Below are 24747 nucleotides of genomic sequence, written 5' to 3'. Positions count from 1 at the left end.
GGTGTGTTGTGCTGATGTTCATGACTTCGTGTCGTCGTGACGCGTCCGCCATGCTCGCAATGCTGAAAATATACTTGAAAGGGAAATGGTGCTGTGATGGCGCTGTGGTGGCGCTGTGCTCGCTTTGCTGGTCGGCGAGAGCGCTTGTAGGGCAGTCTGAGATTTTCAGACAGAAAAGCCGTAGGTGCCAAGTGATTGTCGAGTTCCTAAGGGTAGTGGATGTTGCTGGTCGTGACCGTGTTCCGGGAAGCAGGCAAAACGTCTTGTGCTACTGTCGGGAAGCAATAAACAAGAATGAAGGAGATTTCGATGATGGCCATGTTGGTGATTACTGAAGGTAGTGACGTTCTGGTGAGAGATCAAGTGCGCTGTCATGCGACACCTGCAAGCTCGTCAGAACAAGTGTCAAAGTCAAGGGCCGGTGAGGAGGTAAGTGAGGAAGTATTCACTTTCGCCTCCAAGTCTGACCCGCAAGACTGTCTCTTGAGGCGAACGGAAGCTGGAACCCCTTTGCGATTTCGGTCTCGACGAAAACGGATGCGCGCTTGTAGCGCTTGTCGGTGTACTTCTCGTAAACAGCGGCGTGGTGCTTTTGAGGGTTGTCGCAGCACTCCATCATACAAGAGACAAGCTGTCGTAGCTGGCTCAGAGTATAGCCAGAGTAGTGAACGTGAGCTTGCGACTGGCAAAAGTTAGCATACATTCGAGCAATGTGTAGATTACCACGTACCCATTCGCCTTTCTTCAGCATGAGCCGGGCTAGGCAATGGGCGCCAGCAGCCACAAAGCTTGGAGCACAGCTGACGAAGCGCTCGTCCATGACGGTGATTTCAAGGAAGTACTTGGCTAGGGTGCGTGTCTCGAGGTCGTAGTCGTCGGCCTTGCTGATTCGGCGCAAGAAGCTCATCGGTCCCGGCCAGCCCAGCTCGAACTGTAGCATGCTGAGCATGAATCGCTCAGCCTTGAGGACTTCGTCTGCTGTGTAGGCCCCATCGACCATGTAGACAATCTCTTGCACCGAAGGACAATTGATCTCCTCGTATTTGGCAGCAACGAAAAGGGCAGTGGCGCCGACAAGCTGCAATTTGCCCAGAGAGACCACTTTGGCGGAAAGGAAGCGGTCCACGTAGTTCACGGCGAGGAAGAGCGTCTCGGGCAAGAGCGTGAAGCGATTGTGAACCTGAACAAGCCAGTCCATAAGAACTGAGCGCATCGACCATTGAATCTCGGCTTGGTTGTCCATGTAGTTGGCGTTGGGCTTCATCTTCTCTTCGAGAGAGTGCATGTACTCGAAGATCTCGTCGCCATATTCGGCAACCATTGATGTGTCCCACTGTTCGTCCTCGACATCCTCCGGTGATCGGTGCAACTCCACAGCATGTCTCGCGGCCTCGAGCTCACGTTGTGTCTTTGCTGTCACACGCGGTGCAAGCACCAATGTAACCCCACCAGTTGTGTTATCACCACGCGAACGAAGAGACCGCGCCGTTGTGTACCCGTCGGCGTCGTAATACTCTTCGTCTTCATCCTCGTCCCAGAACTCCTCTTGGCTGAGTTTTGCAAGCTCGTCATTGCGCTCCTGCTCAATGACACGCGCTTGCTCCTCAAGAGCATCCAGGTATTCATAGTTCTCTTCTGTATTGATCTTCACCGCCTCATCCTCTTCTTGCGCAGGGATATCGACCTCGGCCTCGATTGGGCGAACAGCTGATGGCTCTAGCGCACGGTCCTCAACGGGAAATGAATTGGTCCGGGTCGTCAATGCTTGTCGTGTCAGGACGCTAGTTGCGGTACCTGTAGGCCGAATCTCAGCCTTAGCTTCATGGAAGATGGTGGTTGGCTTCTTGGCTATAATCTTGCGAGCGTTGGTTGAGGCATCGATGGTGATCTGCTTTGAAACAACAGACTCGGTTGTTTCGACGTTGACTGATATGTTGGCTTTTGCGGCTGTGGTCGGTGGCGGACGCTGGGCAGGACGTAGCAATGCGCCGGGCTTCTCGAGTTCCTTGACTGCGGTCGCAGCGGGGTCCTTGAGCACTAGGGTATCCTTCTTCTTGCCAGCAAGATGGATGTCGTCTTTCGCGGTGAGTTGCCTTGTAGTGTTACTGACATCTGCAAAAGGGGCCCGCTTAGCGGCCGGCTTAATGGCTCCAGCAGGCATCGAGAGGCCGTTCAGCGCAGACACAGATTTGCCCTGCCTAAGAGCTTTTCCGGCTGGTAACTGAGGCAGCATGTTCTCGTCGCGGACACGAAGCCCCCGCAGAGGACGCTGCGGCTACGGAAAGCGAGTTAGTGACTGCCAGGGTGTGAAAAATCAAACTCGTGATATCAATATCAAGTCGTCGGTAAACATTAAAATAGTCGCTTGCTGAGCGACAGAGTGAAGGGAAGCAGGTATGAGCACTTACCTTTGCGTCCATTTTGCTGTGTGTCTTCCAATTGATGTTAATAGCTGCTTGGGCGAATGGTGGTCTCGGCAGCGATCGCGAACGGAATGAGTGTCGGCGACGAGCTCGATAGGGGCGGCGCAGGTGTTGAAGCGCTACGAAACAGAGGACGATAAAACAAAACTCTCCATCTAACTTGGCGGCAATGAGATACTCGAACAGCGGTTGTCGGGCGACACGAGACGTGGTGGTGACAACAGCAGCCGGGCTGGAAGCAAAGTATATATGGAGACGGATCGAGCTCTGGTAAACAACAAACAGAGACCTGTGCGCGAATCAACATGCGAGCTGCAGTTAATCACGCCTTGCCGCTTGGGGCATTAGCGTGCCTTCCCGACGGAGCAACCGCGATGTCATAAAACGCGTCTGCGGACAGAACAACGAGAATCCCATTATCAATGCGCTACCCCACACACAACATATCAAATCTTCATAACCTGTGCCAGACGCCCACAACGCACTCAGAAGTCACCCTGATATCTCAAAAGACATTTTTGACCCTGGCGCTGAGATTCGCATCGTTGTTGACTCGAGTCGCCACAGACGCGCCAAGCACCCTCAATCTGACGCCCCTCATCCGCGTTATCACGTGCGCCGTTTTTTCGTCTCTGACTCTTCGACAACGCTCCTTATTGCCCAGATGTGTTTCAGAATGGTGTGGTCGCACTCGCGAAAGTCCGCAAATGTCGTTGCGATCGTTGCGCCGCCGACTCCGCTCCGCTGAATAGGCCCACAAGGCGCAGCGACAGCCAACCATCCGGCGCACAGCCTCCAAGTGTCAAACTGCCCTCTGCACTCATTTCACACTGGCGCCATCGCTTTAAATCACGTCGTGAATGGCGACCAGCCTTGTCTTTACCTGGGAGCCCTTGCTGGTTCGTTGTTGTTGCGCATCGTTCGCGTGCTTTGTCTCCCCGCTGATGTGGGCCCAGCTTCACCGTTCACACCGACTTATTACCGATGCGGTCCGCTGCTCTGACAAGACGGCGCCGTGTCCACACGTCAAAGGCCGTGCCAGAAGGTCCCGCAAGTGCGCTTCCGCGCTGAGCTGGCTTGCGCAAAGTGCGGGAGAGCGACAATCATCACCCATGGCTATGATTGACCCCTCACCGTTCTCGGCCGGTTATACCTCAAAGCTACAAGTCTATCTGCGGCGCTACTCGCGTCTGGCATGGCTGCTCGCTCGCTCGCATGCAGGGTCGGAAAGTCCAGTAGCACAGTTGTTGGGGGTATGATCGCTGAAGTCGCATTTTCAAATGCTAGAGTATGGTGCTCATACAAGCGGGTCGTGCTGTCATTGTGTCACAGAATCGCCCACAACAGCAGGCCCAAGTGCAGAACATGCAAGTGGGGCGCATGCGCTCAAACACATTTGATGTGTACGGGAAGTTCAGGCGATTGCGCAGGCAATTGTCATCCAAACGAGCGACCCCCACAGAATAGGTTTCGGGTCGTCCGTTGCACGCGCCGAGGATCAGCTGCCAACGAAGCCCCAGCGCTTCCCTAGGCCTGGGGAATGAGAGGTGTCTGATCGGCCTATTATTATCCGAATCATGAGGCGACTCTGATATCGGATTCTTGGAGCACTTTAGAAGGATGTGATATTGCGCATCATGGTGCTCGTTCTGTCCACATTGGAGCTAGAGAACGAGCCACCAAAGCGGCGTATCAGCTTAGAGCCAGTTCCGAGGTGTTGTCGAGCACTGTGGCAGCGGCTTCCAGATGACTTTGCTCGGATGGTGTGTCAGTCCCTCCGCATGCTTCTGCTTGTGTAGTCACGGGCTCTTGAGGTTCAGCGCCTGGGCGTATATGTGCCGTGCTGGGACTCTGCGTAACGTCAAGTTGCTTGCCAGCGAAGCCAGAGACAGTTCTTGTGGTGGTAGAGTGCCATATCTTTGATTCTACAAGCTCTGTGTGCTATAATGGCCCGACTGAGCCTACACTGGGGCTTGGGGGCAACTGGGTCTGGCGCAGCGGCAGGTGCAGGAAGATGGGATGAATGCGCTTGGGCGGCGACGGTCCCATAGCAGTGCATACACTACTAGAATTGATTCTCATTGTGAACGCGACCCGCAATATGCCGGGTTGACGGCCGTAGGAAGGCTCGTTGTTGCTGCCCATGCATTCCCAGGTCGCTGGCGTCGTGGTGTTAGCGACCCCAACGCACTCGTCTTCGGGGCTTCCTCTCCACACCACCTCCCAGAGCCAGCACCACCACACTCCCGTAAGTCTACAGCACCCTCGCCTGCCCTACAGAGCGCTCAAACGGAGCTTCCGGCGCTCATACCGGCCCAATCTTGTCCGGCGCACTGTACGCTAACCGGTGCCTCAGCCAGCGGCGGTACACATCGCAACCCCCCAGTAGAGCCGGGTTGGCTTCGCATACACTACAACTGGTATGTATATTCCTCCATATGCCTGCGCGACCGCTTCAGCGCACGCGGCCGGCCCTGATGGCGGCCGCGTGGGCGTCGAACCCTGCTGTCACCGGCTGCCCTCAGGGCGGCCCACCCGGCAGCGGTGACGACGCGCCATATCATCAGAGCCATCAAAGCCCCCCGGGGCCATCATGTGGAGCGCCGAGCTTCATACAAACCGTCAATGAGGATCTTCTGCTGACACGACAACTCCCAGACTCGCTATTCGATTACCCTCCCCCCGACCGCTCTTCGTCCCGAAGCCCTTGCGACACCGGCAGTATCGGTCCGTCGCCCACGTCTATACACAAACAGCGTCTCTACAAGGGTTATAGAACCAGACCAGGACATCGGGAGCCGCGACATGCAAGCCTCCCACCTCGCTGCGCAGCCTCGGGTGTCGAGCGCAAGATCCACGGAGAGCGTCGAAGGCCGTGCTGCGGGCCCCCACCACAACTCAAGGCATTCGGTCCCAGACTACGATATGCTCGCACAGGAACGTGACTCGGGCATGATGGACGTCTATCCTAGCACGGAGACCGTCTCGGCGCACGATTCCCTGTCGCCCTCCAAGCAGGTGCCCTCCAAGCAGGTCAGCTTCGAGCTCCTGCTCCCCCAGTCCCCTCAGCACCGGGCTAGACTACCAATGAGGGTGAACATCTTCCCTCACGATTCGACTGATTCTATCATCACAACGGTCAAGAACTTCTACGGGCTGTATGAGCGCAGGGGCGTCATCTTCGAGGACAACCACGGGAACATCCTTATTGCGAGGTATGAGAACTTCGACCACGGCATGATCGTCTATGTCCGAGTATCAGCAGAAGACCTTGACGCCGACGACTACTCCCCTGCTCCACGACAGCTGACTGTGTCTCCTCGACATTCTCGTCACCTTCTGGAAGACGGCTTCCAGATGCTCCCTCCCACAGCCAATCAGCAACTGGGCTCGAGAGCAGGGTCCCGCTCTGGCCGTCAAAGCCAGTCTCCACACCCTCGTGGTAGGAGGAGTGTCTCGGCCGCGACGCACTCTCGTCGCAACCGCCCAACTCTCAAGAGTCGTGGGAATAGCTCCCACGGCAGCTTCGCTGAACGTCATGGAGAGTACAGTGACAGCGACGGAGAGGGCTCCGTGACCAGCTCGCGCCGCTCTCGAAAGGAGCCTTTAGCAAGCGCTGATATCAGTGTCGACAACATTGTCGAAGGTGGTCGTCGCAAGCGAGCGAAGTTTGACAGCTCGGTAAGCATTTCTCGCCTCGCTTTGCTACGAACATCTTCTAACACTAGCTCCTTGCTCAGGAGCTCCCTCTTTTCGTTCCTCCTCAGGTCCCTATGGCCAACTCCATTTCGTCCGTTTCCCCTCAGCGCCGAATCAGCGGCAACATGGCTGGTTCACCATACTCCACAAACCAGCAGACGTTCTCGTACGCTCACCCGCTGCCTTCGCCACAGAGTTACGGGCCGGGCGACAGCTCGTACATATCGAATGGACTCATCACGCCGTACTCGATGTCCAGTGGCACAGCAGGGTACAAGCCGCGCCAGTACACGCACCGCTACTCTAACAGTGGTGGAGTTTTGCCAACCCCTGAGCACACCTTGAGCGTCATTTCCGACGAAGATGTTGCCCGCCAACTCATGCGTTTGGGAGACGCCTCCAACTTCTCTACTCACGGCCGTACATCTACTTCCACTCTGGACGACACCTTCAGTGGCAAGGCAGATGCTGCTTCCTCTAGCGATGAGAGTGACGAGGGCAGTCACAATGGCAGCGAGCTCCCTCCTCTACCATACACGATGGAGCGGGCAAACAACGCTGTCCATGCTTACGACAACGCATTCAGCAGTGGCGATGAGTACGACGACAACAACGACTCGTTCAAAGGCGAGAGCGACGAGATTTCGCCTGATCAGCAGAACGATGTCCGTGTCCAGTTTGGGGCACCAAAGGCCCATTCTTCAGTCTCAAACAAATTTGGCAAGCCTACAAAGCCACGCTCGCTGTCTTCCAAGTCAAAGTCAAAGAACAACGGTAACAGCAAGCCGCCAATGTCTCCAACCTCGCTGCCTTCTCAATCGCGCAAGGCTTCAACTGCCTCAATCAACTTCCAGCATCAATTCGGTGCTGATGACGAGGACCTCTCGTCCAAGCCACGCTGCCAACGATGCCGTAAAAGCAAGAAGGGCTGTGATCGTCAGAGACCTTGCCAGCGTTGCAAGGATGCTGGCATTGGTGTTGAGGGCTGCCTCAGCGAGGACGAAGGCAACGGTCGCAAGGGGCGTTATGGACGCCACATGGGAGTGTCCGTCAAGACGACTCCAGCTTCAACCTCCATGGGCCCGCCACCTGTGCATGAGCATCACAGCATGCCCATCGACGCTTCGCACTTTGCACTCACAGCCAGCGCGCTCGACAAGAGCAAGAAGCGCAAGAGGTGACACGGCAATCAATTACTATCTGTACGACAACTGCATCTGCTCAGCGTTTCGTCGCTCTATCATTCTTTTGTTTGCCAGCCCCTACCTGGCGTTTAGCACATCGACGGCACAGCTGTTTGTTGCCTCAGATCATCATCCTGCGCTTGTTTGAATAGCTCGTTCAGCGCTAGCGGAGCTTTGTTTTTATCTCGTAAAAAAGCATCACTACACAACCTGATCTCAATATGTCTCAAGTTGGAGTTGTATCTGTCGGGGCTGCCTTTACATTGACGCTACGGAGGGGGAAGATTGAGTAGGGTGTAGAGGGCTGGTGGTATAGGACGAGGTCGAGAAGATTGTCGGATTGGCAAAAGTGCTTCGGCGGCCATTTCATTTGTCTCTCACCTACCGGATCGGAGTTTGCACCGCTGCGATATGTAGTCTGAGATACAATATCGAATGAATCCTGAACATTGAATGACGTCTGGATCGTGGTGCACGAGCGACCGGTGAGCTATTGACCAGTAACCGAGGGTCTAATTGGGCTTAGTGGAGTGTGTGCCACTCCAGGAAATACCTCATCAGTCATGTGAGATGTCCGCTCTATGGTTTGCTTTTTGCTCGGAAGCTGTTCATCAACAACATAGGTGCTGACAAGAATATGCTTCTGCAAGGCTGAAACGGTGTTGAGTTGCGGGTAGCAAGAGGTGGTATCTATTTTCGTCTCGGTTCGGTCTTGGGGATGCGGCAGGAACGGCTTGGGTCAGAGTGGGGCAAGCACAGCCACACCGTCGGAGCCTAGCTGTTAGCCAATGAGGCGCAGGCTGCCTGAATGATCCCGTCTGTACACCCCAACGGAGTCAGCCCTGCCATGAATCACCCACCTTGTGCGAGGTCCGCAAGCATGCTTGATTGAAGGCCTCTACGCCCGCTGCCTTTTGTGTTGCTTGCAGTCTCTCTTTCCCACTCAGCAGCCACACCTGCCAACATCTTTCTCTAGCGCAGATCGTCACTCCACAAAATGGCTGAAGTCGAGCCACAGAGCATCAAGTCGCGCATTGCGGCCCTTAACCTGGAAAAGGTACACGCGCCAACCCCTGGAGCGCGACCGACATACAGTTACGATGCGGTCACCGTTGCAAAGAAGAAAGCCCCTCCACCCCCACCAGCAAATCGGCCCCCTCAGCTGCGCGCCCAGACGTCGAACAACCCTCCACTTCTCGACAGCGCGTCTGCCTCTAGGCATTACATTGGCAACCAGCCCGACGCAGAGAAGGCCCCTCCACGGGTTTCACCTGCACTCCCACCGCGCCCACCGCCTCGGACCACCAGCCAAAAGTCGCCAGCTTTACCACCACGCAAGTCCTCCGACCGCAGTGTGACCCGGCGCGAGTCCTCTGAGTCCATATCCACAATCGCCTCTGGCGTTTCAACGTTATCACTGGGTTCGGTCAAGACAAATGGCAGTAATGGTAGCACATTGTACCAGGTTCGCGCGCCTGCGTACGACCCTTCAAAGCTGCCCCCTTTGCCACCAAAGAAGCAGGAGGAGCAGAAGAGTGCGACACGAGAGGCCATGACCTCAAAGCGTAGAGTTGTTTCCAGTCGAGAGTTGCCGCCTCAGATCAAGCCATCGCCTCCGTGTAAGTTCTTCAGATACCTCCACTATGTGTAATTGCATTGGCCATTTGCGTTGTAGCCAGCTGAACTTGACTATGAAACACGCCGCTGACATGCCCCAGCATTGCCCTCGAGACCGTCGCTGCCACCCAGACAATCTACGAATGCGTCCGAACGCTCGCCTGAGAGGCCAGTACCAGCACTGCCCGGCCGACCTGCAGTGGTGAACCAAACAAAGAGGGCCATCGTACCGCCACCACAACGCTCTGCTCTTGCGCTTGGATTCAACAACAAGGCTACAGTCGAACCGCCCCCCCTACCTTCGAGTCGACCTGCGCCACGTCCAGATGCAGGAGTGCCGCCCCCTGTCCCGATGTCTTCCAGGCCCAATTTAGATGCGATCATGGCATCAAAACCAAAAGCTGGGGCGGTCGCTCAGTGTCTTATCTGTCGCGACTTTTCGGGTCCTGACAGCCATGCTGCTAAGTTTCCTCGACAACAGCTACCCTCATCGAATGTCGGCTACCTCGCTGATCAGCTTTGTGGCCCGTTCTCGTCAGCCACTGACAAAGCGAGAGCGATCTTCACATGGTTGCATCATAATGTCGATTACGATACCCAAAGCTTCTTTGCTGGAAACATACAGCCGTCGACGCCTGAAGGAACGATCACAAATGGTCTTGTATGTGCCACAACCTATGAACATCCAACTACCTCCCAACTGACATGTTTCTAGGCAGTATGCGAAGGTTACGCTAGCCTGTTCGCAGCTCTTGCGCTCAAGGCTGGCCTCGAGTGTCTTGTGATCTCGGGCGCGAGTAAAGGCTTTGGGCACGCCCCAATGGGCCCTAACGATCCTGTACCACCTTACCAAATGACGCATGCCTGGAATGCTTGTCGAATCGATAATGGTGTGTGGAAGCTGATTGATCCATGCTGGGGTGCTGGCCACATTGGTTGCCAGCTCAAGAATGAAGGCTACAAGCGAGCCTTCAGCCCTCAGGAGTTCGCATCATCCAACATTGAATTCGGCATGAGACACTTCCCTGGAGACAGCTCTCAGCAATTTCGTGAAGACGGACGCATTTTGTCGTACGAGGAGTTTATGAGAGACGATGCGGGTGGCAGAGTGCACGTTTATGGAGGCGCACAGACTGACCATGGTCTTGGAGAGCGCACCTTCGAGCCGGCACTGCTCAACATCAAAGTCCGTGACCCGAATGGACCTCCCGTCGTCCGCTTCCAATTTGCTTCCGTCTGCGAGCACTGGGATAATGCTCGACACGGAAAGGGCGCGCCTTACGTTATGCTGCTTTCCATCGGCGGAGTCGACGGCCGGAAAGATGAACATCGGCCCTTCAACACCAATGGCCAGGTCTGGTGGCTCGATGTTCCCCGCGCTGAACTGGGCTGCGCCGGTCAGAAGGTCAGCGTATGTGCAGTGACAGAGTTCTGTAAGAAGGACGCGAGAGGCTTGACTTACGAGCAGTGGAAAAACAAAACAGCTTACAGCTGCCAGTTCGGTGGCATCTGTATGTGGCAGTTGGTCTGATGGAGCACTCGAGGCATATAGTGCTGATGATTCGAATACCCTGAGTTTAACATAGTTTGACATAGATAATCATAATGAATGTGTGGCCACAGATCGCTCAAAATCGTTAGCTATATACACCGTCACGCGTAGAGCGAGATGTGTGAGTCTCGAGCGAATCACGTGATCGGCGCAGGTGTAGTGATTTAATGATTCACTTGTTCTATATCATGGTCGCGTAAAACAGTCAAAGCCGAGTCGAGTCTTGTACCCCAACATCCGTCAACTATCTACAGGCTTATCAAAAGCTGTAATTAGAACCATGATACAGCAATTGTATGTGATCTTGAGACTGGCATATTGCCGACTTTTTACGGTTGTCGAGCATCTGTTGCATGCGGTGTTACATCACAGCCGTTGGTGGCTTGACTAGAGAAAGCTTGGCGAAATTGTTCGACAATCCCTGCGCGTTCGAGAAATGCAGATGCCCGTCTCGCTCGGACGCACGACCACACCTCCCACCGCCAGTTCCGGAGAGGTCGTCAAAACCAGCATCCCCAAAGCTCTCGTCCGAACGCCCTAGCAACCATGGCGTCGGATTTCATCGGTATCTCGGTCATTGTGACTCTGCAGAACCCGCCAAACACGCTCGTACACGGCGTGGTCGCGGCTGTTAACCCGCAGAATGCCACTTTGACCCTGCAGGATGGTACGTTCCCGTGTCGCCTCACACGCGCCTCTGTTCTGACTGTTCCGTCTAGTGTACTTTCCTGCAAGCGGCCACCGCCTCAACTCGTACAACGTCGAGGGCCACGCCATCGCCGACATCAAGGTCAACGTGCCTGCGCCGACGCCCGTTCCTGCCGCCCAGCACCATCCTGCGCCTCGCTCGAACCCCCAGTCGTATGCTCAGTATCCGTCGAGCCATGTGCAGCAGCCCCCGCGCCCACCAGCCCAGCAATATGGTGGCCAGCCGGTTATGCAACATCCCGCCCAGGGTGTCCGCCAGCCCGCGCCACAGCCCATAGCCCGCGCACAGCCAGCAGCGTTTGTCGACCCTGCGATTCTTAGCATGGGAAAGCGAGCGCCACAGGCTCAAGCCTCCAACCTCGCTGCGACTTCCTTGCCTCAAGAAGCGCCTGCCACACCCATAAAGCCTGCTACTGCTACCACTGCCGCGCCTCCAGCCAAAACCTCGTCTCCCTTCACTGGACAGGCAAAGCGAGGCAGCATCAGAAAGCAAAGTGCCGCGACCCTGGCTGGCCCGTTCTCGTCCCTCGATATCGCGGATGCGGAGGAGGCCGACAGCGAGACAAAGGCAGCCATGCCGACAGTGCGCCGCGCAAGCATCAACAAGACTAGGAACGGCAAGCCTATGGAGGACGTGAGCCCACAGAAGAACGATGATGGCGGCAAGAGGACGAGGAGGGGCGGCAAGTCCCGCAAGAAGGAGCTTGCGGCTCAGGAAAGGAGGAATGGCAGTGAAAATTCTACCAAGGGCAATGGTTGGAGAAGCACACCGATGCTCCAGTCCGTCGAGGAGCCACAGACGCGCACCCCAGGTGTGATCGCCGGCAGAGTTGGGCTAGAAGCAGCAAACGCCTCGGTGCGCAAGTCGCGGCGCCAGAGAGAGCTTGAGGCTACGAACGGATGGGCCACAGAAGATGCTACCGATGTCCAAGACATGCCTGAATTCGATTTTCAAGCTAACCTCTCGAAGTTCGATAAACGCACTGTTTTCGACCAGATTCGAACCGAAGACACGACCGCAGACGAAGACCGTCTTGTGAGCTTCAATCGACTCGCCCGACCAGGAACACATGGTGGCAAGAACTTGCACCCTACAGAGAACGTGTTGGACAGCGCGAAGCTGAAGAGCACAACGAACACAAGCTCCGAGGACGACTCGGATCTTGGCAGCCGCAACTCCCGACGCGCAATGTCCCGAGCTTCTGTTTCTACGAAGAAGGCGCCAACGCGCCAGGGCAGTGGCATTCAGGCCAGTCATTTAGAGATGCTGGGCTCGGGACTGCTGCCACGAACAAACCGCTCCCTCATTGGTACTCAGTATGCATCCTCACACGGTGCTACTGGAAGCCCGAAACTGGGGAAGATCGCCACGCCCCCAGACTCACTGTTCGATTCGAGCCTGAGAGGATGCCTCCGCCTTGTTACAAACAACCGCAAATGTCATACCGTCACGCCCGGTGGCATGCTTGCAGTCGAAGAGATGGCTGAAGTCGAGTTTGGTCTTTCTGAAGAGCTCGTTGCTGAGAGCGCCGGGCGCGGTATTGCGGAAATCACCCTCAAGGCTATCAACCCTGGTGGTCAGCGCCTTGCTCGTGAGAACCCCAACGCACGCCCTGTCATTGTCGTACTTGCTGGAAACCACCGTGGTGGCGCGCGAGCCATCGCGGCCGCGCGGCACCTCCTTGCTCGCGGACCGAAGGTCATGGTTGCCATGCTCGGCTTCGAGCGCAACGCAGACTGGGATCGCGACGTACGACGGCAAGTGGATCTATTCAAGAAGTTTGGCGGCTCGGTGCGCGCTTGGTCTGACACCGAGGGCGCACTGAAGCGCCTTCACGCACCGCCTGAGCTCATCATCGATGCGCTTCTCGGACGACACAAGGAGTTTGACGCCCTTGGCGAGACCGACAGGGCTACTGTCCTCAGCATTGTCGGCTGGGCAAATAAGTCTCGCGCTGCTGTACTTGCTGTCGAGACGCCATCGGGTGTCGCTGGATCAACGGGCGAGGTCGCCATACTGGAAGGCGAGCCACTGGAGGTCAGGGCCAAATACATTGTGTGTCTCGGTGCACCCAGGAGCGGATTGGTCCGTGCGTTACAGAACGGTGCTGGTCGCGATCCGGCATGGAGTATTTGGCTGGTTGACATTGGTGTCAACAAGCCATGGCGGAATGCTGGAATCAGCGGAGGGAAGGGGATAAAATTTGACGAGCACTGGGTTGTACAAGCAAGGTTTATGGAGGATAACGATGGCAAAGCCTGAGTTGGTGCTTTGTGGGGGTTTGATTACATACATTGCGCTGGCGTTGGGTGTGGGTTTGAAGCGTTGGATCACGCTGCTGAAAGGACGGAAACTCTAGATACCAAAGGCCAGGAAGGCATCACTAAGTAACTGCGACACTCAATATGTTTACTATCACGTCGCCTATTCGGCGTCCTCAAAGTGGGAGCTCGTGCAACCTCGGAAAGTGCCACATTCGTTTCCCACCTCGTCTCACTCATGTTGGCGTTGAACGTTTGGACACGTTAACCGCGCCTTTTTTGATCGCTGTTGAGGTCACATATTGGCTCCATCTTCGTTGTCAGGCCACCCCACCACTATCGATAAAGCTCGTCACGCTTGCTGTTGAGGGGCAACGATCCTGCAACCTTCACTTCTTCATCCTATCTTATCTGATTGATCAGATTCACATCAGCACGCCGACGACCTCACGTGCAAGCCTGATCGAATGCCAAAATGGCACATACAGGCACTGCACACAAGTACTCGGAAAAGCTCATTGCGTTTGAACATGCAGGTACACACTCTACGCAAGGCGAGCAAGCGCCGCATACGCTGTTGTGGATTGGAGGGCTCGGGGATGGGCTGTTGACCGTGCAGTAAGTGTGTTGACTAAGTGATGTCTCCAAAGCACACTTTGACAGCTATTTCTAATCTGCATGCTCGAATTATTATGACAACTGTGACCTAACCAACCCAGGTACCCATGCACTATTGCCTCGACCCTGACACCAGACTGGGCAATCGCAGAAGTCCTCCTGTCATCATCATATCGCGGCTGGGGCACCTCGTCTCTGCAAAAAGACGTCCACGAAATCGCGCAATGCGTCTCGTACTTCGCCTCCGCGCGCCCCGGCAAGAAAATCGTGCTCATGGGCCACTCCACGGGCTGTCAAGACGTGATGGAGTATCTGGTCGGCAAGGGTGTGTGTCCCCCATCCCTCTCGGCACACCAACTCACCACGAAGCTGATCTACCAGGCCACTCCACGCGCCCTCCCATCAATGGCGCCATCCTGCAAGCTGGCGTCAGCGACCGCGAAGCCTGGGACTTCCTGCTCGAGTCCCCAGCCGAGAAGGAGTCTTGCGCCGCGGTCCTCGCGGAGGCCCAGCGCCTGATCTCCCTGGGCAAGGAGAAGGAAATCGTCTTCCGCGAGGACAACATCGTGCAGAAGGAACTCGGCGCCGCTATCTCGGCGTACCGCACTAACTCGCTGCTAGCCAAAGGCGGTGATGACGACTACTTTTCCACGGATCTTGATGACGAGACGCTGAGGGAGTCGTTTGGCAGCTTGCCGAGCGGGGTGCCGCTTATGTTTCTGCTTGGCAGTGAAGACCCGTTCGTGAACAAGAGCACGGATAAGGTGCGATTGTTGGAGCGTTGGGCTGGGTTTGTGCGGCAAGGTGGGGGAACTGTGGACGAGGTTCATGGAGGGATCGTCGAAGGCGGTCATCATAACCTCGACGGCGACCCAGAAGAGGTTGTTAGTGATTTGGTGCAGCGGGTAGTGGGCTTCTTGGAAGGGCTGGGGCAGAGCGAGGGGTCCAGACTCTGACTGGATAGTGTTGGATGGTCGAAGGCGATGAAGAGGCTTGTGCCAATTGTACTGGTGTGAAGGGGCAACACACTGGCTTGCTCGACCAACGCATGGCAAGATCAGTGCTACACAGTCGATGCACGAAGTCACATATTGAACCATCAATGAAGTGCGAAAGAGTTAACACTAAGTGCTCGTTATCTTCGTTATGTCATGAACGTCCGCAGCTCCAGACCGCAGAAAGAAACAAGACAAGACAATATTGAGTGATGACCGATGCTGAAACTGAGAAGAGACTCGGGAAATTCGAATAGCACACCGTACGCCTGACTGTAGAAACCCAACCCGCAAGGTGCTGATCCTTGCAAACACCTGCGTGATCCAAAACGCCCTTTCATCAGAAGTTGTTTGTTGTGGAATATCGAATCGACAATGCGGAATACCCGTTCATGCCGCTGGTATCGCGCTGATATAGAGATGTCGGTGATGATGATACCCGTACGCCGTTCGTGCCTGAACACTGAAGATGCAGAAATTCAAATGCAAAGAAGATCGCTCACGACTTTGGGCGGACCATGGAGCTGCCGACACTGCCGACTCTCCCGCTGGTCTTTCGAACACTAGTCTTGCCCTCGGTGCTCTTTCGTTGTGGGCTCGATCGGATCTTTCCAACACTAATGCCGTTACCGCTACCGGCCTTGTCCTTTGGTGTCTTTGGGCGGCCACTGATTGTCGCCGGTGCGGTGTTCTCAGCGTCGCTGCCATCACCGAAGCCGTATGATGTATGCGTAATTGTGTGGACGACAGAAGTGGTGCTGAACGCGCGACGTGTCTTTTCTTTGATCGCGCTTGGTGTGCGAGCCGGCGATCGAGACGATGTCCTCCGTGCGATTTGACGCATGTGGTACTCCTCGTCAGACTCGCCATCGTAGCGGGTAAGGTCTGACCTGCCATCGGCTGTTTTGCTAAACGGCTCATTCTCATGCATGCGAGATGGAGAGTGTCTTGCGCTGCCGGTGCCATAAAGCTTGCTGGTCTTGCGAGGCTGGCCTGGAGTTGGGGCGGGGAGATTGTCTTCCTGAACGCCAATATTGGAAGGCGCAGCGCTGCGCTGTTCGTTTGACTCAATCTCTCCAAGAGCGGCACGCCTCTGAGAGCCGTTCGGTGGTGTGAAGGTCTGTCCATTGCTGGCCAAACGCTGCTTACGGGGCGAGGCTGTGGGAGTGGAAGGCATCATCTCAGCGAATTTGGCCTTCATGGTGTCCTCGTGCCACCATTCACGGAAGGTCATTTGGTTGAGGTGCAGCCAGTGCTGCTGGGGGCCAACAACCATGCCAGGACGCATGAATCGCATGTAGGCGATGATCTCATTGGCAGTGAAGCCGTGCTTGTAGATGAGGTAGGCACCGATGAGGCAGCCAGTCCTTCCAAGGCCAGCCTTGCAGTGCACAGCGATACCCTTCTTGCGCACAGTAATCATCTCGTGCGCAAGGTCGATGAACTGACGAACAAGCGACAAAGGAGGGCAGGTGCCGTCGTCGAAGATCATGTTGAGGTGCTTGATGCCCAGCTTCTCGAAGTAGGTCGAAGAGTAGAGCTCAGAATTCAAGCGGACGACGAGGCCGATGTTGCGCGCGGAGAAGTGCGACAAGACATTCTTGAACGGCCCGGGCAAGCTGGATTTTTGGACCTCGGCAATGTTGGAGGGAATTGCTGCGTACGACGGCGACGACTTGGAGATCTCGTGAGTAGGCTGTTGCTGAGGCGAGGCGAAAGCCAGGAATTGGGGAGTGACCCAGTTGAAGTCGCCCATGTCGACGCGTTCGAACTTCTCGTACTCCTCGAGGCTGAAGTCCTTGAGCCCGCAGAGGCCCTCCTCCTTCGCCTTCCAGACGCCGTAGATGACGTCCTGGATGTTGAGCACGTAGTCAGCCTGGCTGTATCCAGCATCACGGAACGGCATGCAGGGCGGGTCCATTTGCGCAATAGGCGCGAGAGCCAGATGAGGAGGCCAGGACTGGATGAGAACCATGTAGCACGCAAGGATGCACGCGGCGTTTGCGCGGCCTAGACGCGTCAGCACTATATCAGAGTCATTCAGCTCGCGTTGGCGTACTTCTCGAGTCTGCGCCGCTCCAGAAGACTACTGCGCGCTCCTCGTTGGCAGGGTCGCCGAGCACCTCATGCAGCTGCACCGCAAAGCGGTACAAGTGGCCGATGTGAAGCGGACCGAAGTCACCGTGGAAGGCATTGTACAGCAGAGTCTTGTCGATGCTGAAGTACACGGGCGGGAGCGATTTAGCGGCAGTAACAGTAGGGCCAGCCTGCGCACGCGACGAGCGCTTCGACGGCGACGCGTGCTGCTTGGGGTAAGGGAACGGTGTGTTCGCGTCCGGAGTGTGTGTGTAAGAGGCGAGGTAGAGTCTGTCTTGGATGTACTAGAAACAGCGCCTTAGCGTCCGACCTGGGAGCTTTGTTTTGGGCTTTGTTATGGTGCTAACCTCGATGACCTGACCATAGCTGGTCGCGCTGGCGCGAGGCGTCTTTGATACTCGTGAATGCGAAGACATGATGAACAGAACACTGCTGATGCTGGGGCTGCAAAGGACAACGACCGAGGACTACTTGCGGCTGCAAGCGTCGGGCACCACACGCGGGATGGCGACTTGGGACGAAAGGGCGAAATGGACCAGCGCAGAGGGATTGCGGGGGGTCGAGTCGTTATGAAGCTGCGAACGCGGTCGCCGAGTGCTTCTTGTCCTGCAACGGTCCGGGAAATGAATAACAGTAATGATGTCGAGTCCTGCGGTGGTGGTGGAGGAGGTAATGTACGGGCCGCGGTGTTTACATCCAGATGTCTTGGCGTCCGCTCCCATAACAAAGCTGCGCGCTTACCACTTTCGGATGGTGGATCCTTAGTCTAGACCGGGGATTCGGCTCGCCTTGACAACCACACATCAAAACAACAGCGACAGCGGCGCTTGGCTAGAGCTCTCGCACGGTTTGCGGTGAGGCCAGCCCTGTCCCCAAGACCTGTTTTTGTTTATTTTGCTGCTGCATCCACGCGCTCGTACTGCACGTCTCCACCCAGGCGCAAGCATCGTGGGAGATTGCCGTCACTCGGGGAACCACAGCAACATCGCTGCGGAGCCTTCGCTGCGCACATGACATCACAGGGTCCACCATCGATCTTTGAAAGTGCATCGGCTCTCAGTGCCAGCTCACGCGCGTACTGTGTACTGACGTAGTACCAATCAGCCTTGCCAACTCAAACCCTTCTCAGGCGTTGTTGTTGACACCACGTTGCCTGTCACGAGGCTTGTCATTGTCGCACCAACATGATCCGCACCGGCAGGACCGAGGGTTGGCTCAAGCAACCAATCGAGACGCTTCCAACATGGGCAACCTTCCATGGCGTTTCCTTCAATGGCATCAAGATCGGTCCATTGCCGGGTTTTGAAGACAGGGGTTCCACTGTCATTGCGGACCGTGAACTGGAAGGGGGCAAAGTGGAGCCTCTGCTCGTCGTCCCTAAAGAGCTTATTATTTCACGGCAGAACATCGAGCTGCTCGCCAAGTCTGATCGTCACTTACGCGAGGTTCTCGATGCTACAGCAGACTTTGGAAGAGTGCGACAATCCTTGCAATGCCTTTCTCCGCAACTGACACGGCTCGCAGACGACCAGAGGTGCGGTGTTGATTTTCCTTCTTGTGCAAGCCACCATCTGCTGTCCACACATCAAAGACGTAGGCCTTCTGAACCCTCTGACCGAATACACGAAGTATCTCCCTGACGAGCTTCTACCGACCTTCTGGTCAGAGGAAGAGCAGGAGCTACTTACAGGGACCACTCTACAGCCCGCAGTTCGTGCGAAGCTGAACAGCTTGCTGCGTGAATTCGAACTCGTACGAACGGCTACTGAAAACATTGATTGGTGTGCCAAGTACTGGTGGCATGAAGACAACGGCCTGGTCACCTTCGATGACTGGATGTGTGTGGATGCAATGTACCGTTCTAGAGCCCTAGAGTTCCCAGGTGTGGGTGATTGCATGTGTCCGTGTGTCGACATGGCAAATCATGCTTCGGGCGACGCTACGGCTGCTCTCTACGAAACAGATCAAGACGGAGATGGCCTGCTCCTGCTGAGGGAGGGTAAAAGGATAGGCAGAGAAGGAGAGATATCAATCACGTCAGCTCGTTCACCTTCCCCTCTATGCATAACTGACACGCGTGCAGTTACGGTGACGACAAAGGAGCGTGTGAGAACATTTTCTCCTACGGCTTTCTGGAAGACTCTATGACTTCGGCAAGGGTCATGTTTCTGGACCTAGACATACCAGACGACGATCCTCTGCGCCCTGCTAAGATGTTCATATCTACGGCTGCACCAGGCTTTCGCCTCTTCGAAAAGGCAGGAGACGTTGAATGGGAGAGCGACTTCATATGGCTCGTAATTGTGAACGAGGAGGACGGGCTCGACTTCAAAGTGAGACAGACCGTTGACGGCAAGCGTGAGATCCAAGCTCTCTGGAAAGACGACGAGCTGCACGATACTAGCAAAATCCGGCAATACTTGCATGAGGATCCTTTGTGGGAAGTGTACCAGCTGCGAGCAGCAGTACTGCTGCAAGGCCGTGTGGAAGAGCAAATCGAAACCTTGAACAAGGTAGGGACTCCTCAGAGAGAGACATCGATACGGGAGACACCATGGCGCCTTGCGGAGCGGTTGCGTGCTTTGGAACTGAACATGCTTGAAAGAGCTATGGAAGCCTTTGAACGCCAGGTAAGTAATCGCCTGTACTCCGCATCCCATCTCCAGTTGTTACATGTATCTCGGGCACTTGTACCTCAGCACTGCACCCTTTGGGCCAGGGCCTGATCCAACACTGTCCGTCTGCATGCTAGATTCGGTTCAGCCTTGACCTGCAGACTCTCCGCGGAACATCCACGCATTGTCACTAACACTCACCACAGAAGTCGAGACTCCTTGAGTCATCAGCCGTTCAGCAGTACTTGGGATTGGGCGTTGAAGATGAAGAGGTGGACTTCACTTGAGTCCACAAGTAGCATACAGTGTAAGGGGCTCTTTTGGCCTTATTTCACGTTGTTAGAGAGCGACGATTGAACCGTCGCCTACAATCAATAGCGCGAATTGCTTTCTCACGAGCCTCTACAACGACCGACATCTTAGAGGTGTTGTCAACTTATCACAAGGACTGCCAGCTCTCGGTCGCTCCGTGCTAGCTTATTATTGCGACAAGCACTGACTTGCAACTCGATTGGGAAAGCATCAGTTGCACGCGATAGACACACGACCGTGTACAACTCAATACAGCTCAGTGATTGCAATTACACCCATCTACTGCGTTCGCCGAGCGGCCGAGCCTCCATGACGGATGCCGGCGTTCAACCCCAGGTTTTGAGGCTTGGCCCTATCTATATCAGAATTGTGTCCAATCAGCGCACTGGCCGCGAATTAGGACCCTGATTCGACGGGGATGACAGATTGTTGGCTCATGTCACGTCAACCAGATTTTCGCCTCGACTGTTCCAGCTTTTGGAAGATTGGTGCGGTACAAGGAATAGAGCTCAGCCGCGAAGCACCAGGGCTGATTAGAGACAAGGTTGGTTGATGACTTGCGACCTGCGAACCAAGACGATCTCGCCTTGCGGTCATTGCCAGCATCCCAGTCCATAATGTCTCTGTCGCCCGCGTGGGCGAGGGAACAGTGCCAGCAACCGATCGCTGGCCGGGTCCCAAGCGCAGGTCAAGGCTTGACACCGAAATCGAGTCACTGCAGGTAATGATTTTCAGCATGGGGAATCACAGCGTTCGGGCTGGCGTCCATGGCAGCGCTCACCCCGCAAGTGGCTACGATAGTCTTGCGACTGCCCTTTGCTGCAACAATGAAGGCTGAGACGACGCATCTTTCCCCGCATAATGATTGATTGCGTGTTTGGGGAATAGCGGCAGGGAATAGACGAAAAAGCATCGGGCCAGTGGTGCGCTCAGGGCTAGGATGGATCTGCGAGCCCCCAGTTGGCCGGGGTCTCCACAAATTACAGCAATGACCCCAGAACCCGCTAACTTTTAGGGCAGAGACTGACCAACGGCTTACATTTGTCCAAGCCGTCCCTTCCTCCGCACGCCTTCTAAATCCACCCGCACCCGCCGCGTCGCCTCCCTCCCCACTGTCTTCCTGCCCCGACACCGTGACACTTGTACCACACGTCAACCACATCACACTCGAACGTCTTGTCGACCCATTCCCAAGGATCCGGATGCTGCCGGTCTGACACGCTCTTTCTGTGATCCCCTTGTGGGCCCCGCACCGCTCCGCGCAGTAGCACAACCAATCGATAGCGACGCAAAACCAAGCCACCGTCAACATGCCCGGAATACTACCCATGAAAGTAATCAAGGTCGGGTCGAGCAGCCAGGCCCGCATTGCACAAGCATGCGACCGATGTCGCTCCAAGAAGATACGATGCGACGGCGTTCGCCCCAGCTGCACACAATGCACCAACGTTGGCTTCGAATGCAAGACTAGCGACAAGCTCAGCCGCCGAGCGTTTCCCCGAGGTTACACAGAGTCTCTCGAGGAGCGAGTGCGATTGTTGGAGGGGGAGGTTCGCGAGCTCAAGGAGCTGCTCGACGAGAAGGACGAGAAGATTGACATGCTCTCGCGAATCCATTCACATTCTCCACAAGGATTCTCGCACGCACGACGACCGTCTTTACCATCAGCAGCCGTCTTGGAAGCTAGGGAGGAATCGCAAGAGAAAGACGACACTTTCAGAGTGCAACAGCCTCCGCTGCTCGTGGACGACGAGAACTGCGACTCGTACTTCGTCGGCAGCTCAAGTGGACGAACCTTCGTTGGTATGGTTGTGCATCTACTGTTACCCAGTAACTATACTAACTCACCACAGAGGCTTTCAAGCAAAAGGCACAGGAGACTGGACGACTCAGCGCCGATGTCAAGTCAGATGCCTTCTTTGGCGCAGCGGCCAAGGCCTCTGCATCCTCGTCAGAACGCGCTGTATCGTTCAAGGCTCCGCCTCGACTGGTGTCAGATCAGTTGATCAACATCTTTTTCCAGGAGTGGGCGCCCTTGTTTCCGGTCCTTCATCGTCCAACCTTCCTTGGCTTGTACGAGCAGTATGTTTCTAGCCCCGAAGAACTGACCGACAAGAAATCCATCGCACAACTGAACCTTTGTTTCGGTATTGCTGCGCTGTCAAGTGACGTATGTATCCAGCCTGCTCTAGCAATCGCTTTCGCTGACACTGAAAAGGCACGCGATGGCGAGGACGTTGCGTCATTTGAGGCTCAATGGCAAAGCGCTGTTGATACTTTCCTGATGGACAACGATCTTGCCACATTACAGTGCCTGGTTCTTGCCCAAATCCACTGCCTCCTCACAGGTGACTACTCTCGTGTGCTCAAGTACAAGGGATTGGCTGTTGGTCTATCCCAACGCCTTGGACTGCACCAGTCTCAGAAGCGCTTCGCACTCGGCGCACTTACTAGCGAGACAAGGAAGAAGGTGTTCTGGTCCTTGTACACTGTCGACTGGTATGGCTCTTTGCGCCGAGTGATCTTTCCATGGCTAACTCAATTAGCTTGTCTGCCGCACACCTTGGCCTTCCCAAACTAATCAGGGACGAGGATGTTCACTGCGAGTACCCAGTCGATGCAGACGATGAGTATGTCACAGAGAAAGGTTTCCTGCCGACCCTGCCCGGAGAGTCGACGAAGCTCTCGAGCGCGTTGGCTCTGTTCCGCCTGTCGCGCATACTTTCCCGAGCTTTGGCCGAGCTATACCCGACCTCGTCGGCACACGACATCGCATTCCGTACTGTGGCGTCCCTGACGGACGAGCTTGAAGAGTGGCAGAAAAACCTAGCTCCTCATCTCAGGTTAACGTTCGCACAAGATAAACCCAGCACGAACGTGACGAGTAGCAGGGCACCAATCCTAGTAAGCGTCACCCCAGATGGTCCTTCGCTGTGGTTACTGACATGCCGCAGTCCCTGGCATACTACCACATCCAATCTTTGATTTATCGCCCCACTGTTGTCGCCGATCTTGGCGACAAGGGCTCGTCTGCGCTGGTTGCCGTTGGCGATGCTTGCAAACACATTGTACAGATCGTGCAGCTGCTCGACGAGCGCAAGCTTAGCTTTTCCTTCTGCCTTAACCGCAACGAGGTGCTTGTTCAGGCTGGATTCGGTCTGCTTTTCCAGACTCTCAACCTTGCTCGCGATGGCAAGCTGATCAAGGATTGCAATCGTCTCGTCTGCTCTGTCATGGACATGCTCGATAGCGGCGGAGCCGCTGGCTCTATGGAGTTCCGGTACGTGAAACTATATTCATCGCGCAACCTTACTGACAAGTCCAGTCGTATCGGATGCTCCATGATCACAGTCCCGCGAGTGGGACCTACACTTTCTCGACACAGTTCGGAAGGTGGCATGGGTGCGCCAATGGACACCCTGCGTGCCACCCAGAAGACACTCAAAGCCATTGCAGCTCGCTTGACAGGTGCTACGAGGTCTGGCCGCCACGATGTACATGAGGCTCGACGCGCCACTTTGCCGACCCTCTCGCCCAATGTTGGTGTGCATGGCAACCCATCCTCTACCAGTCTTTCGTCCATCCGGTCGGAACCACACATTGCGCGATCTGAGCCCAACATGAGTCCACCGATCCACAACCGCGCTTCCTTCTCGATGTCTAACAAGCGTCGTCCGAATTTGACACCGCAGCCTGCTGCGCCCCGTAACATCGACTTCCTCGCGTTCAGCAATGAGGCTCTGGCGAATTACACCCTCGGCCCTACAAGTGTTAAGACTGAAGTATCAACCTCAGATTGGGAACGTCTGCTTGGCTCACTGGACGGCGGCCAAACTAATATCTACGATAACATCTACGGTGGCCCAGCGGCTGAGGCTCTACTCGACGTCGGCCCTCACTCTACGGCTACGACCACCGACAGCAACGCCAGCTGGTCACCCGACACCTGGGACTGGAACAGCTACGGAACAGCAGCACCTCCACAGAGTGTGCTCAGCTTCAGTGACGAGAGTCTGACCAGTGGCGAAGAGTTCAGCAGCAACCCTTGGGATTCAGGCACACCGAGTAGCGACAGGATGTACGCTGGCATCGTGATACCCGACATGAGCACACCGACTGGACTGGCAGGACTCGACGGCAACTTCGGATTATAAAGCAACGATACCATTTGACGACTGTATTGGAGTTGGGGAACTGGAGTTTCTGGACCGGGATGTTGGTTCAAGTTTGCTTCAAGTTGAGATACCACTTTCTTCGCAAGAGCGAGATATTATGCAATGCTGTACAGGGCTGGTGTTTTTTAATCTACGTAATCTTCTTGGATACACTCGGCAACAAAATACATGGGTTTGATCTATTCTACTCTTCACCTCCCCAACCAGTCCCAGCTCCCTCAAATGCAGATCTGCTATAACGTAGTACACACATACTATGACGCCAGGTATTATTCCAGGAACCGCGCCTCCAGCTCAAAGCTTACTCTGACGCCCCAACCCCCGCAGGGCAGTGACGCACAATACACCCTGTTCACGTCACAGCTAGGCGAGAAATAGTAATAGACTCCTCCGCGTAATCGCCGTTCTCGGACGACGATCCGTGGAACCGGACAGGTAGAGGAATGCACGCGCACCTCGACCAGGACACGACTCGCACCTACCGAAACTG

General features: G+C 55.4%; 8 protein-coding genes across 8 annotated transcripts; 6 read left to right on the top strand and 2 right to left on the bottom strand.

Moving 5' to 3' along the window:
* Window positions 1-445: 445 nt before the first annotated feature.
* On the bottom strand, window positions 446-2420 carry C7974DRAFT_376822 (cyclin-like protein; the record flags this gene model as incomplete). Its single annotated transcript, XM_046140304.1, has 3 exons — window positions 446-682; window positions 731-2275; window positions 2409-2420. The coding sequence occupies 3 exons, from the start codon at window positions 2418-2420 to the stop codon at window positions 446-448; spliced, it is 1794 nt and encodes a 597-aa protein (XP_045996068.1).
* Window positions 2421-4369: 1949 nt separating this feature from the next.
* Window positions 4370-7303, top strand: C7974DRAFT_376821 (uncharacterized protein; the record flags this gene model as incomplete). The annotated part of the gene is made up of 5 exons (XM_046140303.1): window positions 4370-4427; window positions 4579-4671; window positions 4780-4847; window positions 5082-6104; window positions 6152-7303. The coding sequence occupies 5 exons, from the start codon at window positions 4370-4372 to the stop codon at window positions 7301-7303; spliced, it is 2394 nt and encodes a 797-aa protein (XP_045996067.1).
* Window positions 7304-8138: 835 nt separating this feature from the next.
* Window positions 8139-10643, top strand: C7974DRAFT_337079 (uncharacterized protein). The gene is made up of 3 exons (XM_046139204.1): window positions 8139-8925; window positions 9025-9584; window positions 9639-10643. The coding sequence occupies exons 1-3, from the start codon at window positions 8304-8306 to the stop codon at window positions 10452-10454; spliced, it is 1998 nt and encodes a 665-aa protein (XP_045996066.1). The 5' UTR covers window positions 8139-8303; the 3' UTR covers window positions 10455-10643.
* A 285-nt stretch (window positions 10644-10928) lies between these two features.
* C7974DRAFT_424981 (YjeF-related protein N-terminus-domain-containing protein) lies at window positions 10929-13727 on the top strand. The gene is made up of 2 exons (XM_046144454.1): window positions 10929-11142; window positions 11195-13727. The coding sequence occupies exons 1-2, from the start codon at window positions 11022-11024 to the stop codon at window positions 13444-13446; spliced, it is 2373 nt and encodes a 790-aa protein (XP_045996065.1). The 5' UTR covers window positions 10929-11021; the 3' UTR covers window positions 13447-13727.
* A 47-nt stretch (window positions 13728-13774) lies between these two features.
* C7974DRAFT_395797 (uncharacterized protein) lies at window positions 13775-15186 on the top strand. Its single transcript, XM_046142014.1, has 3 exons — window positions 13775-14063; window positions 14165-14388; window positions 14445-15186. Exons 1-3 carry the CDS (start codon window positions 13921-13923, stop codon window positions 15017-15019), a joined length of 942 nt encoding a protein of 313 aa, XP_045996064.1. The 5' UTR covers window positions 13775-13920; the 3' UTR covers window positions 15020-15186.
* Window positions 15167-17815, bottom strand: C7974DRAFT_337072 (protein-tyrosine phosphatase-like protein). Its single transcript, XM_046139203.1, has 3 exons — window positions 17503-17815; window positions 17118-17439; window positions 15167-17068 (listed from the first exon to the last, which is right to left on the bottom strand). Exons 1-3 carry the CDS (start codon window positions 17569-17571, stop codon window positions 15558-15560), a joined length of 1902 nt encoding a protein of 633 aa, XP_045996063.1. The 5' UTR covers window positions 17572-17815; the 3' UTR covers window positions 15167-15557.
* Window positions 17816-18221: 406 nt separating this feature from the next.
* C7974DRAFT_197943 (uncharacterized protein) lies at window positions 18222-20360 on the top strand. The gene is made up of 4 exons (XM_046136729.1): window positions 18222-18630; window positions 18680-19191; window positions 19239-19785; window positions 19977-20360. The coding sequence occupies exons 1-4, from the start codon at window positions 18340-18342 to the stop codon at window positions 20055-20057; spliced, it is 1431 nt and encodes a 476-aa protein (XP_045996062.1). The 5' UTR covers window positions 18222-18339; the 3' UTR covers window positions 20058-20360.
* Window positions 20361-21074: 714 nt separating this feature from the next.
* Window positions 21075-24433, top strand: C7974DRAFT_395792 (transcriptional activator protein-like protein acu-15). Its single transcript, XM_046142013.1, has 6 exons — window positions 21075-21885; window positions 21936-22252; window positions 22301-22581; window positions 22629-22986; window positions 23037-23362; window positions 23408-24433. Exons 1-6 carry the CDS (start codon window positions 21393-21395, stop codon window positions 24234-24236), a joined length of 2604 nt encoding a protein of 867 aa, XP_045996061.1. The 5' UTR covers window positions 21075-21392; the 3' UTR covers window positions 24237-24433.
* Window positions 24434-24747: the final 314 nt, after the last annotated feature.

Source organism: Boeremia exigua (genome assembly GCF_020726555.1).
Source record: "Boeremia exigua strain MPI-SDFR-AT-0100 chromosome Unknown C7974scaffold_7, whole genome shotgun sequence".
NCBI classification, from domain to species: domain Eukaryota; kingdom Fungi; phylum Ascomycota; class Dothideomycetes; order Pleosporales; family Didymellaceae; genus Boeremia; species Boeremia exigua.
Note: the sequence above shows the minus strand (reverse complement) of the source record. Positions and strands in the feature narration are given on the sequence as shown.

What these genes read in the sequence shown, in the direction of transcription:
- C7974DRAFT_337072 (XM_046139203.1), bottom strand. Translation starts at nt 17,571, where the DNA reads ATGTCTTCGCATTCACGAGTATCAAAGACGCCTCGCGCCAGCGCGACC. An exon ending in GCTATGGTCAGGTCATCGAG is followed by an intron (nt 17,440 to 17,502) that starts GTTAGCACCATA and finishes CGCTGTTTCTAG; the next exon opens with TACATCCAAGACAGACTCTA. An exon ending in GAGCGGCGCAGACTCGAGAA is followed by an intron (nt 17,069 to 17,117) that starts GTACGCCAACGC and finishes TGACGCGTCTAG; the next exon opens with GCCGCGCAAACGCCGCGTGC.
- C7974DRAFT_395797 (XM_046142014.1), top strand. Translation starts at nt 13,921, where the DNA reads ATGGCACATACAGGCACTGCACACAAGTACTCGGAAAAGCTCATTGCG. An exon ending in GATGGGCTGTTGACCGTGCA is followed by an intron (nt 14,064 to 14,164) that starts GTAAGTGTGTTG and finishes TAACCAACCCAG; the next exon opens with GTACCCATGCACTATTGCCT. An exon ending in GGAGTATCTGGTCGGCAAGG is followed by an intron (nt 14,389 to 14,444) that starts GTGTGTGTCCCC and finishes CTGATCTACCAG; the next exon opens with GCCACTCCACGCGCCCTCCC.
- C7974DRAFT_395792 (XM_046142013.1), top strand. Translation starts at nt 21,393, where the DNA reads ATGCCCGGAATACTACCCATGAAAGTAATCAAGGTCGGGTCGAGCAGC. An exon ending in GTAGCAGGGCACCAATCCTA is followed by an intron (nt 22,987 to 23,036) that starts GTAAGCGTCACC and finishes GACATGCCGCAG; the next exon opens with TCCCTGGCATACTACCACAT. An exon ending in GCTGGCTCTATGGAGTTCCG is followed by an intron (nt 23,363 to 23,407) that starts GTACGTGAAACT and finishes TGACAAGTCCAG; the next exon opens with TCGTATCGGATGCTCCATGA.
- C7974DRAFT_337079 (XM_046139204.1), top strand. Translation starts at nt 8,304, where the DNA reads ATGGCTGAAGTCGAGCCACAGAGCATCAAGTCGCGCATTGCGGCCCTT. An exon ending in GATCAAGCCATCGCCTCCGT is followed by an intron (nt 8,926 to 9,024) that starts GTAAGTTCTTCA and finishes GACATGCCCCAG; the next exon opens with CATTGCCCTCGAGACCGTCG. An exon ending in GAACGATCACAAATGGTCTT is followed by an intron (nt 9,585 to 9,638) that starts GTATGTGCCACA and finishes ACATGTTTCTAG; the next exon opens with GCAGTATGCGAAGGTTACGC.
- C7974DRAFT_197943 (XM_046136729.1), top strand. Translation starts at nt 18,340, where the DNA reads ATGATCCGCACCGGCAGGACCGAGGGTTGGCTCAAGCAACCAATCGAG. An exon ending in GAAGGAGAGATATCAATCAC is followed by an intron (nt 19,192 to 19,238) that starts GTCAGCTCGTTC and finishes ACACGCGTGCAG; the next exon opens with TTACGGTGACGACAAAGGAG. An exon ending in TGGAAGCCTTTGAACGCCAG is followed by an intron (nt 19,786 to 19,976) that starts GTAAGTAATCGC and finishes CACTCACCACAG; the next exon opens with AAGTCGAGACTCCTTGAGTC.
- C7974DRAFT_424981 (XM_046144454.1), top strand. Translation starts at nt 11,022, where the DNA reads ATGGCGTCGGATTTCATCGGTATCTCGGTCATTGTGACTCTGCAGAAC. An exon ending in CACTTTGACCCTGCAGGATG is followed by an intron (nt 11,143 to 11,194) that starts GTACGTTCCCGT and finishes TGTTCCGTCTAG; the next exon opens with TGTACTTTCCTGCAAGCGGC.